Raw genomic sequence first — 13,986 nt, forward strand, 5'->3', positions numbered from 1 at the left:
TCTTAACATTACATGTATAAAAAAGACAAACTACAGTTTAACTGAATAACAAATTATATATTTAAATGAAATACGGAAGAAATTAGAACACTACCTATACTACCACATTACTATAAAACAGTAGTTTCTAATAGTTATTGATGGAGCAATTCATCCAGTGACACTGCCGTGTCCTTTTGATTGACTGTAAATGAACAAAGTCAGCGCAAGCACCTAGTGCAGATGATGAGCCTTCATACAATGCTTTCGACAGTTGCATCCTCAGAATCTTTGTTTTCATTGTAACATTCAAGACCTTCAAATCCTTCATAGTTTCTAACTTGATGAAATCATTTCATTTTCGTTCTCAGCCATCTCTAGAATCTTCAAGCCCGAATGCATGAAACCACAGTGAGCAAAATCATTCTAAATTGTCTTATTTCTTATTTCTTGACAACTATCAGTGACAAAAATCACTGCTTTTTGAAGACAAGCAAACACAACTGACACTATTTAAAAACTGTTCAATCTAAGCACAGTGTAGTGTTTAACAGCCACACAAGTGCACGCAGCGTGATGCTGGTTATGAATTGTTCAGCAACAGCCTCCTGTCACAATTATGAAGCATAGTATCCTAAATAAACAAAAGGAATCCCAGCTATTTTCTCGATGAGTATTTGCTCTTTAATCTAGTCAGTGCCGAACCATTTAAACTGCCTACTCCCATTGACCCACACCTAGACCAAAGCCCTCCATACCCCTACCATCCATGTACCTATCTGAACTTCTCATAAATGTTGAAATTGAGCTCACATGCACCGGCAGCTCATTCCACACTCTCACGACCCTCTGAGGAAGGAGGCTTCCACTCATAAACTTTTTACCTTTCACTCTTAACCTATGACCTCTAGTTAGAATCCCACCCAACCTCAGTGGGGAAAAAGCCTGCTTGCATTTACCCTATGTATACCCCTCATCATTTTGTTTACCTCAATCAAATCTCGCCTCATTCTCCTATGTGCCAAGGAATAAAGTCCAAACCTATTCCATCTTTCCTTATAGCTCAGGTCCTCCAGTCCCGGTAATGTCCTTGTAAATTTTCTCTGTACTTTTTCAACCTTATAGAAAGAAAGAAACCATAGAAAAACTACAGCACAGAAACAGGCCTTTTGGCCTTTCTTGGCTGTGCCGAACCATTTTCTGCCTAGTCCCACTGACCTGCACACCGACCGTATCCCTCCATACACCTCCCATCCATGTATCTGTCCAATTTATTCTTAAATATTAAAAAAGAACCTGCATTTACCACCTCGTCTGGCAGCTCATTCCACACTCCCACCACTCTCTGTGTGAAGAAGCTCCCCCCAATGTTCCCTTTAAACTTTTCCCCCTTCACCCTTAACCCATGTCCTCTGGTTTTTTTCTCCCCTTGCCTCAGTGGAAAAAGCCTGCTTGCATTCACTTATTTACATCTTTCCTGTAGGTAGGTGACGAAAACTGCACACAGTACTCCATATTAGGCCTGGCCAACGTCTTATACAACTTCAATATTAGATCCCATGTCCTGTATTCAGTACATTGATTTATGAAGGTTAGTGTGCCAAAAGCTTTCTTTATGACCCTATCTACTTGTGACACTACTTTCAATGAATTATGGACATGTATTTCCAGATCCCTCTGTTCTACCACATTGCTCTGTGTCCTTCCATTCACTGTGTAAGGGTCACCCTGGATGGTGCTACCAAAGTGCAACACTTCGCACTTCTCTCCATGAAGTTCCATCTTCCATCTTATTGTTCCTGAATTAGGTATTTTAGAAATAAAGCAATAACTTGCATTCTGTTTTTTCAAGGCTGAAAAGATCTTTTGTTGCAAGTTTGGATTCAGTGTACCTCTGTGATCTCATGTTCAAGTAATATATAAGACATTGGTGGGGCCAAGTTTATAGTATTATGTCCAGTTCTAGTCACCTACAATGCAGGAAAGAGCAGTACAATTGAAAAAAATATGGACAAAATTTACAAGGATGTTGCCAGGACTAGAGGACCTTTGTTATAGAGAAAGGTTGAATAGGTTAGGACTTTCAAGATTCACGATTGTTTATTGTCATTGTTCAGTACACGTGTGTAAAGGAGAACAAAGTGATTGTTACTCCAGATCTGATGCAGCATAAAAAACGCAATAAACAGAAAGAACAATTTAAAACACAGTACATTTAAATACATAAGATTATATGTACATAAAGTGACGTTGGACCTGAGTACCTGTACATCAGGTGATTCTGACAAGAAATAATAAAGTAGTGGTGGTTGGGGGTGTGCAGTGTTGGGTTAATGAGTGGAGGTGTTGATCAGTCTGATGGATTGGGGAAAGTAACTGTTTTTGAGTCTGGTGGTCCTGGCATGGATGCTATGTAGCATCCTCCCTGATGGGAGTGGGACAAACAGTCCGTGAGCAGGGTGGGGGGTATCCTTCATGACACTGCTGGCCCATTTCCAGCACCTTACTATATATATGCCTTTGGTGGCGGGTGGGCTGGTGCCAATGATGCATCCGACAGTTTTAACTACCACACTTCAGCCTCTTCCATATCCTCTCTGTAGACCTGCTCAACTTTGTTGGTGATGAGATCAGCCATGTCATAGGGTCATGTAGTTGTGTATGAGCAGATTGCAAGCAGGATTCAAGATTATTTAATGTAATTTCTAGGACACAAGTGTATCTTACTGCCCATCACGCTGCTGGGCGGCAATGAAGGTCCTTACCCTCTGCTAGTGTTCAGGGCTTCCTTTGTCTTGCCAGTAACTTCCTCTCAGTTTTCACTACTGTCAGTCATGCAAGTCCCGGGTGGAGACTCAGGAATACCGTCACACTCAGATGTAGAAGGAATCTCCATTGCTGCTTCCTAAACAATTTTGTTTGACCAGTCAGGGTTGTTATCCCTGAACGGAACCCCTGAACCTGGAGGACCGATGGACCACTCTTAGTCTAATCTCTACCAAAAGCCAAAGCATAAAGCTTTGACTCCAGCCAACATAGCTTTCCGGGTCATTGAGGCACACAGCCTCCAAACCCAAGGACAAGGTTGTAATCCTCTTGGAGGGCACTAGTGTAAGTGAGAATGAAATACTTGTTACTCTAGATCTGAAGCAGCACAAAAAAAAAGCAAGATAAAGAACACAATAAATATAAATACATAAGATAACTTGTATGCATATATTGATTATATGTCCATAAAGTGATGCTAGGCACATAATGTGACTCTGACAGGAAATGATAAAGTAGTGGTGGTTGGGAGTGTGGAGGTGGTGGGTTAGTGGAAGGAGGTGTTGATCAGCCTTACTGCTTGGGAAAGAAACTGTTTCTCATTCTGGTTCTGCTGATGTGGTTGCTACGTAGCCTCCTCCCAATAAACGCCAACAAAATTCCACTCTGTCTTTTCCGCCATTGGTAGGTGGGAGTATTTTGAAAATAACTAATAAATATGTCACCTTGATGACTTGTGCTGCAGCACAGAAGACAAAAGGCTGCAGATTTATTCTTGGTAAATAGCTGTACATTGGCACGACTTGCTGTCTGCACCTTGGAACCTGAACCAACCAAGTCCACTGACTCACATTGTCCAAAGTTAGAAGCAGGTCTGCACTGGCCTGCTCCTAAGAGATTACTATAAACAGCACCACCTCCGATCGCCAGACATCTTTCAGCAGCAGTCTTGTTTAGCAGTTGTGGGAAAGCAGGATTACTGAATCGGTTCTTAAACAATAAGGCAAATATGTGGCTGGGTGGTTCACATCCTTGTCAAGATGAAACTTGCACTTATGAGCTCAAAGCGTATTGTGGAGGTTCATTTTGGTATTCTCAGCTGGGACAACTTGTGAAAGAACCTACCTTATTTTTTGATATTTGTGTAAATTAGGGATGGATGAGAATGAGAGAGAAAGAAAGAAAAACAGAAAGAAACATCCATAAATCCCTCTAAGTTGCAGTGCAAGTTGACAGGGTTTTTTAAGAAGGCGTACGGGTTGTCAGAATCAGATTTCATATTACCGGCAAATGTCATGAAACTTGTTATTTTTGCAGCAGCAGTATAATGCAATACATAATAAATACAGAAAAAACAGTGATTTAAAGTAAATATATATGTAAAATAGTTAAATAAGTAATGCAAAAACAGAAATAAAAAAAAAGTAGTGAGGTAGTGTTCATGGGTCCAATGTCCATTCAGAAATTAGACGACAAAGAGGAAGAAGCTGTTCCTGAATCGTTGAGGGTGTGCCTTCAGGCTCCTGTACTTTCTTCCTGATGGTAGCAATGAGAAGAGGGCATGACCTGGGTGATGGGGGTCCTTAATGATGGATGCCCCTTTTTTGAGGCATCGCTCCTTGAAGATGTCTTGGATACTATGGAGGCTAGTGTCCATGATGGAGCTGACTAATTTTACAACTGTCTGCAGCTTACTTTAATCCAGCCCAGTCGCACCCCCCACCCCCCAACAATACCAGACAATGATGCAGCTAGTCAGAATGCTCTCCACGGTACATATGTAGAAATTTTTGAATGTTTTAGATGACAAACCAATTCATCTCAAACTCCTAACGAAATTTAGCCACTGTCATGCCTTCTTTATAGCTACAATGATATGTTGGGACAACACCTTATATTTCATTTGGGTAGCCTCCAACCTGATAGCATGAACATCAATTTCTCAAACTTCCAGCAATGCCTCCACCACCCCCCTTCACCATTTCCCATCCCCTTATCCCTCTTTCACGTTATCTCCTTGCTTGCCCATCACCTCCCTCTGGTGCTCCCCCCCCCCACCCTTTCTTCTTTCCTCTATGGCCTTCTGTCTCCTTCACCTAGCTCCTTGCTTCATTCCCCCCCGCCCAGGTTCACCCTTCGCCTGGCATTTCTCTCTCCCACCTTTCAAATCTACTCCTCAGTTTTTTTTCTCCAGTCTTGCTGAAGTGTTTCAGCCCAAAACATCAACTGTACTTTTTTCCAAAGATGCTGCTTGGCCTGCTGAGTTCCTCCAGCATTTTGTGTGTACTGTCAGGATATGTTGGGCCCAGGATAGGTTATTCGTAATACAGGAGATTGAGCCCAAGAGGTAACGTTGCAACTCTATAAGCCCGGGATAGACCACACTTGGAGTGTTGTGTTCATTTCTCATTGCCTCATTATAGAAAGGATGTGAAAGCTTTAGAGAGGGTACAGAGGAGACTTAACCATGATGATGCCTGGATTAGAGAGCGTGTCTTATGAGGATAGGTTGAGCGAGTTAGGGCTTTTCTCTTTGGAGTGAAGGAGGATGAGAGGCAACTTGATAGAGGTGTGCAAGATGATGTGAGGCATAGATGGAGTGAAGAGCCAGAGACTTTCTCCCAGGGCGGAGTAGCTAATATGAGGGGACATCATTTTAAGTTGATTGGAGGAAGCTATAAGGGGGAATGTCAGACAGGAGGTTTCTTACACAGAGAGTATGGGTATGTGGAATGAGCAGCCAGGAGTGGTGGTAGAGGCAGATACATTAGAGACATTTAAGAAAGGTACATGAATGATAGAAAAATGGAGGGCAACGTGGGAGGGAAGTGCTAGATTGAGTTTAAAGTAGGTTAAAAGTTCAGTACAGCATCGTAGGACAAAGGACCTGTAATATACCGTACTGTTCAACATCCTATGTACATATGTAACGTAGAAGCAGGTTCACGGGTTTGGTGAGTGACGCAGAAAACATTGACTACGAATAAGCATATTAATCATTTATTTACCAACAGTAAAAGATTTGATCAAACATCCAAGTCTCCCCAAAGTTACACAGACTACAAAAATAAATATTCAACAATTAGATACTTAGCTAAGAGTGCGCACAGGCCTTCTGTGTCTGAGCATACCTTCCCAGTACTCGGCACAGGTGTGGTCCATCCCCTGTCCCTCCAGCTTGGGAATCACCCAGGCTGTCTTCAGTTTCATCTGGGGATCCAAGATAGAGTGGGTCAGATGGGTCACCATGCACAAGTCCCTGGACAATGAGGGCAGACGGTAGATTTGAAATGTCGTTCCATTGTCACCCTCACGCTGATTACCACCTTAGTGAGTGGCTGCATCAGGCTGTGTGTTTGGCACCAAGTACCATGGCATGCTGAGGTTCTGCCTGTCCCCCAGGTTGCAAAAGATCGGTTTGGCCCCGTTGCCACACAACGTCATAGTCAGCTGAATGTTGACACACTACCTGTCATTTGTGGAAAAGTTCTCGCGTACTAACAGCTTTGCTCACGAGCCCATGAGGCGGTAATCAACAGGGAATGTCCTGCAGTCACTGCAGGAAAAGGACACAATGGACTTAGTAGGGTGGTCCCCTGAGCAGACTGTCCAGACCATCTGGCAGATGCCTCATCGCTAGGCCTCACCAACAGACACCAGGACCTGGCCTGGCTGGGGGTGAGAGGGGCCCTCCCAGTCAGATCCTTCCTGCATGCCCAGAGCATCGTCCCCACAACTTGCTACGTGCGGGATGACTGCAGTGGGAACGAAACAGTAACTCACCTTTTCACATACTGTGGTTTTGCGAAGGAGATGTGGAGGAAGATGAAAGGGCTTGTGTTGCATTTCATCCCCGGCAGCTGCGTGGCAGAGAGCTCTCTGATCTACGGGCTGTTCCCGAACACCCACATGGAGACAGACATCAGGAGCTGCTGGCAGAATAGCAACTTGGTGAATGACGTCCCTCGGTTGGCCCAAAACTTGTTGGTCTACCAGCACATCGAAATGTCCGTGGAGGAATGCTGCCGACTGATATATTCCAGGCTGCAGGATTACCTGTTGAGGGATGCACTGAGGTTTGGTGCAGCCACTGCGAGGGGCCGGGTGGGGCGAGGAAACACCTCAGTGATTGTAGCATTTCATATAAAAACCAAGAGTGGCACACGAGTGGCAGCAGTGTATGAAAAGCATTGAATGTGTCTGTGAAGAATGGAAAACCATGAAATGCTTTATTCTTATAAATAGTTTTTTAAAGTTGTAAATAAAGTTTACTTTGTTAAAGAAAAATGCACCGCTAGTCACAGAGTTTCAGCCAGAATAAGATCTATTGACCACTACTCCCTTTTATGGGAAAGCTAGTTCTGAATCCAAACGGCCTATTCTTTGCACATTCTGTATGTGACTGCAGTGTTTCCTAGTGATGGTCTCATATCCATCCATATTTCAAATTCGTGTTGGCCAGTCCATTAATTAGCTTTTGTAAATTGCCCCTTGGTGTGAGTGGGTGTTAGGAGAATCAGGACGGGTATGTTGGAGAGATTAGGTCAGCAGGAAGTAACTCAGGTGATGGGATTGCTCAATCCATAGACCAAGCACCAAAATCTATCAATATCCCAAATTCAAGATTCAAGATTGCTTATTGCCATTCTTCAGTTCACAAGTGTAAAAGAGAACAAAATGATTGTTACCGTGAATCTGATGGAGCATAAAAAGCATAAAGAACATAATGTCATGTGCTGTGTCATATGAAGGTGTCATTGTGTGCTATGTCGTATGACGTGTGCGGTCATAGTCTTAACTATGACCACAGTCACTCTTGGTAATTTTTTCTACCGAAGTGGTTTACCATTGCCTTCTTCCAGGCAGTGTCTTTACAAGACCGGTGACTCCCCCTCCCCCTCCCCCCCCCCCCCCCCCCCCAGTCATTATCAATATTATCAGTACTCTTCAGAGATTGTCTGCTTGGCGTCAGTGATCACATAACCAGGACTTGTGATATGCACCAGCTGTTCATATGGCTTCATGCCATCCTGATCAGGGAGGGGGGGTGCTAAGCAGGTGATACACCTTGCCCGAGGGTGACCTGCAGACTAGCGGGGGAAGGGGTGCCTTATACCTCCTCTGTTAGAGACGTATCTCCGCCTCCCGTATAAGTATAAAAGCACTCCTATAAAACACAATTTTCAAGTAACTGTTATATACAGAGACTGAACGTATAAAGTGACGCTATGTGATATGTATGTAGTGGTGGTAATTACTTACTGCCTGTTATGCTGCTGGTGTTTAGGGCAGCAATGAAGGTCCTCCATCTCTGACAGTGTTCATGACTTCCTTCATTGTGTTAGTCATGCAAGTCCCGGGTGGAGACTCAGGAATATCATTGCAACAGATGTAGAAGGATTCTTCGTTACTGTATCCATAATGATTCTGTTTTTACCAGTCAGGGTTGTTAGTACTGAGCTGAACTCCCAAACCTGAAGGGCTGGTAGACCACTCTTAGTCTGGCCTTTACCCTTTGATCTGTTTGGCATGGGTGTCCCTAGCAAGGGCCAAAGCATAAAGTCCTGACTGTAGCCAGCAGAGCTCTCCGGGTCTCCAAACTCTGCAACATAGTCGTGGTCCTCTTGGGAGATGTAGTGTTGGTGTGGTGGCTTAATGGGTGGAGATGTTGTTCAGCCTGCCAGGTTGGGGGAAGTAACTATTTTTGAGATTAGTCTTCCTGGTTTGGGTGCCGTTTGGCCTTTTCCAGTATGTTTATGATTTGCCTCCCAATTCATGGTATGTGATATCACAGAAAGTGTTTCTCAATAAAGGTTACAATGAGATGTCTCAATAAAATTTGTTTGAGTATTTTGGATCATATTTCAGTCAGAAAAGCCTGGGAGTAAACAAGGAGCTGGCTCCGCCTGTTGGAAATATAAGAATCAAATTAGATCAAGTGCAAGAAAAACTTGTGACCCGTACGTTGTGGTGGTTGTCCACCATAGCCAACGATGACAGGAGACCTGGGCGGAGGAGTTTTTAAAGTGGAAGCGCTGTTGCACTGGGGCATTTCCATTCTCTTGACTCTCTGCGTGCCAACCGTTCTACTTGATTCCTCTTGTTGTACCCAAACCAACAGATGCATCAAAAATGTTTAATTTTGGATTTCAGTGTCTTTGTTATAAAGTAATAATCAATTATTCTATTCTTTTTGCAGGATTACATCGATCTCCATCTGGTTAAAGAATCCAATGCCACGCCTTGGTCAATCTGCCAAACGGCACATGGGGAGTATTTGGAATTAACTGAACTTCATCCAGTCTTGGTTTTCCCATCTTTGGTCTCATCGATTCTTTCCGCTGCTGCACAAAAACAATTGACATGTGGATGACAAGGAAATATAAAAAGTTATGGCTGATCCCGATATATAGCATAGCTGCTCCTTAATGCCATCTCTGCTTGTTGGAATTGGTTCTGTTTGAAGCTTGAACAAGTGGCTTCTGTCAGCCAAGGAAATGACTGGGATCTTTCTGTTGCTGCTTGCGCGACTGCATGTTGACGGACTATGACAAGCTATAGGCCTGTTCAAAATGAAAAGGTGGAGGTCGGCGTTGAAGTCCTTGCCTCCACGGGCACATGCGATTACTATGCACCTCCATTCAGGGCCCAGAACGGGAATGTGTGCGGTCAGGGAGAGAACGTGCTGCGGGCAAGTTCTGCACCCGCCATGCCAAAAATGGGAGTCCGAGCTCGCATCGCTGACTGGCCTCCAAAACGGGATGTAACAAAGGATTCCACAGGGAGCACGGCAATGGACTTGGACGGACCCGTGGTAGATACTGAATTAATCTCGGCACGAGGCTTTCATAATGGTCAGTGTTATCCAAGCTGTCAAAGTACTCCTCAAGCCCCTTGGGCTCAAAGCCTCTCCCACAAACCTCAAGGAAAAGCCAAGGAAGTAGAGTTTCAGGAGGGATGGCCTAGGTCTCCAACCAAGATGTTTGTTCCACTGAGAATGCGAAGTAACAGTGAGGTGACTCTCAATGAGTATGATGGTGAAGGAGCCCTAGACTATAAAGGGACCAAACATGGGAGTGGAATGCTTCCCCTAAGGGAATATGGCAGCACTTCATCCATTGACGTTCATGGAGTGGCTACTGAAAGCTTCTTTGACATGTTGAAAGAGTTCAGAAATGAGAAGACCGATCAGCGGAGCTCTGTGCCAGAAGACCTCAAGCAATTGCTGCGGGTCGACCCGAGCAGGGCTTCCTGTCTCAGTCTCGAAGGCAGCACCAAGGCCGACGATAGCCGGAGCGAATCATCTCAAAGGCTCGAACCAAAGAACGCGCACAAAGACCGAGAGAAATCGCGCAAGAAGCAGCTGTGGAATGAAAGCGGCGAGTCTATCTTGAAGAAACTGCGTAGCAGCAGAAGTGAGCAGGAGCCAGGGCGGCCGAGCTCGGACCACGAAGACAGTAGGTCCCAGGACAGCAGTAAGCCGTGGGTTTGTCAGAAGAGCTTTGGCCATTTTGATGTTCAAAGCATACTGTTCGACCTCAACGAGGTGGTGAGCAACCGAAACTATGTGGCCCACCGGAGGAATACCACTACTGGGGCTTCTGCTGCCTCGGCTGCCTCGCTGGCCGCATCACGCTCTCTTGCTCAGGGAAACTTGGATTCCAACTTTACCAGCACTGAGGAGGTGAATGGCAAAGAGGACTTGGAACCTGATCTGGGCGACAGCAACTGCAATGATCTGCTCCTAAATTGCCCTCACTTCCGTAACGAGACAGGTGGTACGAACGAGCGGGACATCAGCCTGTCAAAGGCCAGCATCGATGCTGGCCTGAGTGTAGACTGTGAAGGTGGTTTTCCAAAAATGGTTTGGAACCCGTACTGCACGAACGCGAGTGTATCTGTGCTTGAGGTGCCAAAGGAATTGCAACTGCGGCACGAGAGATTAAAGCACTTCAGTATCGAGCACGTGGACCGTGGAGCCAGATACTACCAAGATTATTTCCACGGAAAAGGTAGAGTAACCAAGCTGTGTGCCCTTGTCTGCTAGCTTCACTCCTGGGATTTAAGGACTGTATGTATTTCAGTGGTGGGAGGGAGAAACGGAGCTTGTTTTTCTGTTGTTGTGTTCTGTGTTGTTCTGCTGAACACTGTAGGCATCAATGTGACTACAGCCCTCTCTCTCTAAACAGTTCCTCCACCTTGTGTTCAGTGCCCAGATGTCACCAGGATAAAGTGGTGGGTAACAAACAAGAGAAAATCCTGCCTGGCCTGCCGAGTTCCTCCAGCATTTTATGTGTGTTGCTTAAAATGGCGGGTATTCCATATTGCAATTCCATAGAATTTATACTTGAAACCTCTTCAATTTAGTGGTTGCAGCAACACACGCAAAATGCTGGAGGAACTCAGTGGGTCAGACAGTGTCGATGGTCAGAGTAACACACACAAAATGCTGGAGGAACTCAGTGGGTCAGACAGTGCGATGGTCAGAGTAACACACACAAAATGCTGGAGGAACTCAGCGGGTCAGACAGTGTCGATGGTCAGAGTAACACACACAAAATGCTGGAGGAACTCAGCGGGTCAGACAGTGTCTCAGGTCAGAGTAACACACACAAAATGCTGGAGGAACTCAGCGGGTCAGACAGTGTCGATGGTCAGAGTAACACACACAAAATGCTGGAGGAACTCAGCGGGTCAGACAGTGTCGATGGTCGGAGTAACACACACAAAATGCTGGAGGAACTCAGCGGGTCAGTCAGTGTCGATGGTCAGAGCAACACACACAAAATGCTGGAGGAACTCCGCGGGTCAGACAGTGTCGATGGTCAGAGTAACACACACAAAATGCTGGAGGAACTCAGCGGGTCAGACAGTGTCGATGGTCAGAGTAACACACAAAATGCTGGAGGAACTCAGCGGGTCAGACAGTGTCGATGGTCAGAGTAACACACACAAAATGCTGGAGGAACTCAGCGGGTCAGACAGTGTCGATGGTCAGAGTAACACACACAAAATGCTGGAGGAACTCAGCAGGTCAGACAATGTCGATGGTCAGAGTAACACACACAAAATGCTGGAGGAACTCAGCGGGTCAGACAGTGTCGATGGTCAGACTAACACACAAAATGCTGGAGGAACTCAGCGGGTCAGACAGTGTCGATGGTCAGAGTAACACACACAAAATGCTGGAGGAACTCAGCGGGTCAGACAGTGTCGATGGTCAGAGTAACACACACAAAATGCTGGAGGAACTCAGCAGGTCAGACAATGTCGATGGTCAGAGTAACACACACAAAATGCTGGAGGAACTCAGCGGGTCAGACAGTGTCGATGGTCAGAGTAACACACACAAAATGCTGGAGGAACTCAGCGGGTCAGACAGTGTCGATGGTCAGAGTAACACACACAAAATGCTGGAGGAACTCAGCGGGTCAGACTGTCGATGGTCAGAGTAACACACACAAAATGCTGGAGAAACTCAGCAGGTCAGACAGTGTCGATGGTCAGAGTAACACACACAAAATGCTGGAGGAACTCAGCAGGTCAGTCAGTGTTGATGGTCAGAGTAACACACACAAAATGCTGGAGGAACTCCGCGGGTCAGACAGTGTCGATGGTCAGAGTAACACACAAAATGCTGGAGGAACTCAGCGGGTCAGACAGTGTCGATGGTCAGAGTAACACACACAAAATGCTGGAGGAACTCAGCGGGTCAGACAGTGTCGATGGTCAGAGTAACACACACAAAATGCTGGAGGAACTCAGCGGGTCAGACAGTGTCGATGGTCAGAGTAACACACACAAAATGCTGGAGGAACTCAGCGGGTCAGACAGTGCCGATGGTCAGAGTAACACACACAAAATGCTGGAGGAACTCAGCGGGTCAGACTGTCGATGGTCAGAGTAACACACACAAAATGCTGGAGAAACTCAGCAGGTCAGACAGTGTCGATGGTCAGAGTAACACACACAAAATGCTGGAGGAACTCAGCGGGTCAGACAGTGTCGATGGTCAGAGTAACACACACAAAATGCTGGAGGAACTCAGCGGGTCAGACAGTGTCGATGGTCAGAGTAACACACACAAAATACTGGAGGAACTCAGCGGGTCAGACAGTGTCGATGGTCAGAGTAACACACACAAAATGCTGGAGGAACTCAGCAGGTCAGACAGTGTCGATGGTCAGAGTAACACACACAAAATGCTGGAGGAACTCAGCGGGTCAGACAGTGTCGATGGTCAGAGTAACACACACAAAATGCTGGAGGAACTCAGCGGGTCAGACAGTGTCGATGGTCAGAGTAACACACACAAAATGCTGGAGGAACTCAGCAGGTCAGACAGTGTCGATGGTCAGAGTAACACACACAAAATGCTGGAGGAACTCAGCAGGTCAGACTGTCGATGGTCAGAGTAACACACACAAAATGCTGGAGAAACTCAGCAGGTCAGACAGTGTCGATGGTCAGAGTAACACACACAAAATGCTGAAAGAACTCAGCGGGTCAGACAGTGTCGATGGTCAGAGTAACACACACAAAATGCTGGAGGAACTCAGCGGGTCAGACAGTGTCAATGGTCAGAGTAACACACACAAAATGCTGAAGGAACTCAGCGGGTCAGACAGTGTCGATGGTCAGAGTAACACACACAAAATGCTGGAGGAACTCAGCAGGTCAGACAGTGTCGATGGTCAGAGTAACACACACAAAATGCTGGAGGAACTCAGCGGGTCAGACAGTGTCGATGGTCAGAGTAACACACACAAAATGCTGGAGGAACTCAGCAGGTCAGACAGTGTCGATGGTCAGAGTAACACACACAAAATGCTGGCGGAACTCAGCAGGTCAGACTGTCGATGGTCAGAGTAACACACACAAAATGCTGGAGAAACTCAGCAGGTCAGACAGTGTCGATGGTCAGAGTAACACACACAAAATGCTGGAGGAACTCAGCAGGTCAGACAGTGTCGATGGTCAGAGTAACACATACAAAATGCTGGAGGAACTCAGCGGGTCAGACAGTGTCGATGGTCAGAGTAACACACACAAAATGCTGGAGGAACTCAGCGGGTCAGACAGTGTCGATGGTCAGAGTAACACACACAAAATGCTGGAGGAACTCAGCGGGTCAGACAGTGTCGATGGTCAGAGTAACACACACAAAATGCTGGAGGAACTCAGCGGGTCAGACTGTCGATGGTCAGAGTAACACACACAAAATGCTGGAGAAACTCAGCA

At 45.9% G+C, this 13,986-nt stretch overlaps 1 protein-coding gene across 10 annotated transcripts in view; it reads left to right on the top strand.

Annotated features, from left to right (window-relative positions):
* The window catches only part of sipa1l3 (signal-induced proliferation-associated 1 like 3), a 406,609-nt gene that overhangs the window by 203,856 nt on the left and 188,767 nt on the right, over positions 1 to 13,986 (top strand). For all 10 annotated transcript variants that reach the window (XM_072274491.1, XM_072274490.1, XM_072274495.1 and 7 more), the window contains one exon: positions 8,945 to 10,757. In XM_072274491.1, coding sequence (XP_072130592.1) covers positions 9,293 to 10,757 — 1,465 coding nt within the window. In that variant the 5' untranslated portion in view covers positions 8,945 to 9,292. The remainder of the gene's footprint in view (positions 1 to 8,944; positions 10,758 to 13,986) is intronic.

The sequence above is a fragment of the Mobula birostris genome, chromosome 12 (assembly GCF_030028105.1).
Source record: "Mobula birostris isolate sMobBir1 chromosome 12, sMobBir1.hap1, whole genome shotgun sequence".
In the NCBI taxonomy this organism is placed as follows: Eukaryota; Metazoa; Chordata; class Chondrichthyes; order Myliobatiformes; family Myliobatidae; genus Mobula; species Mobula birostris.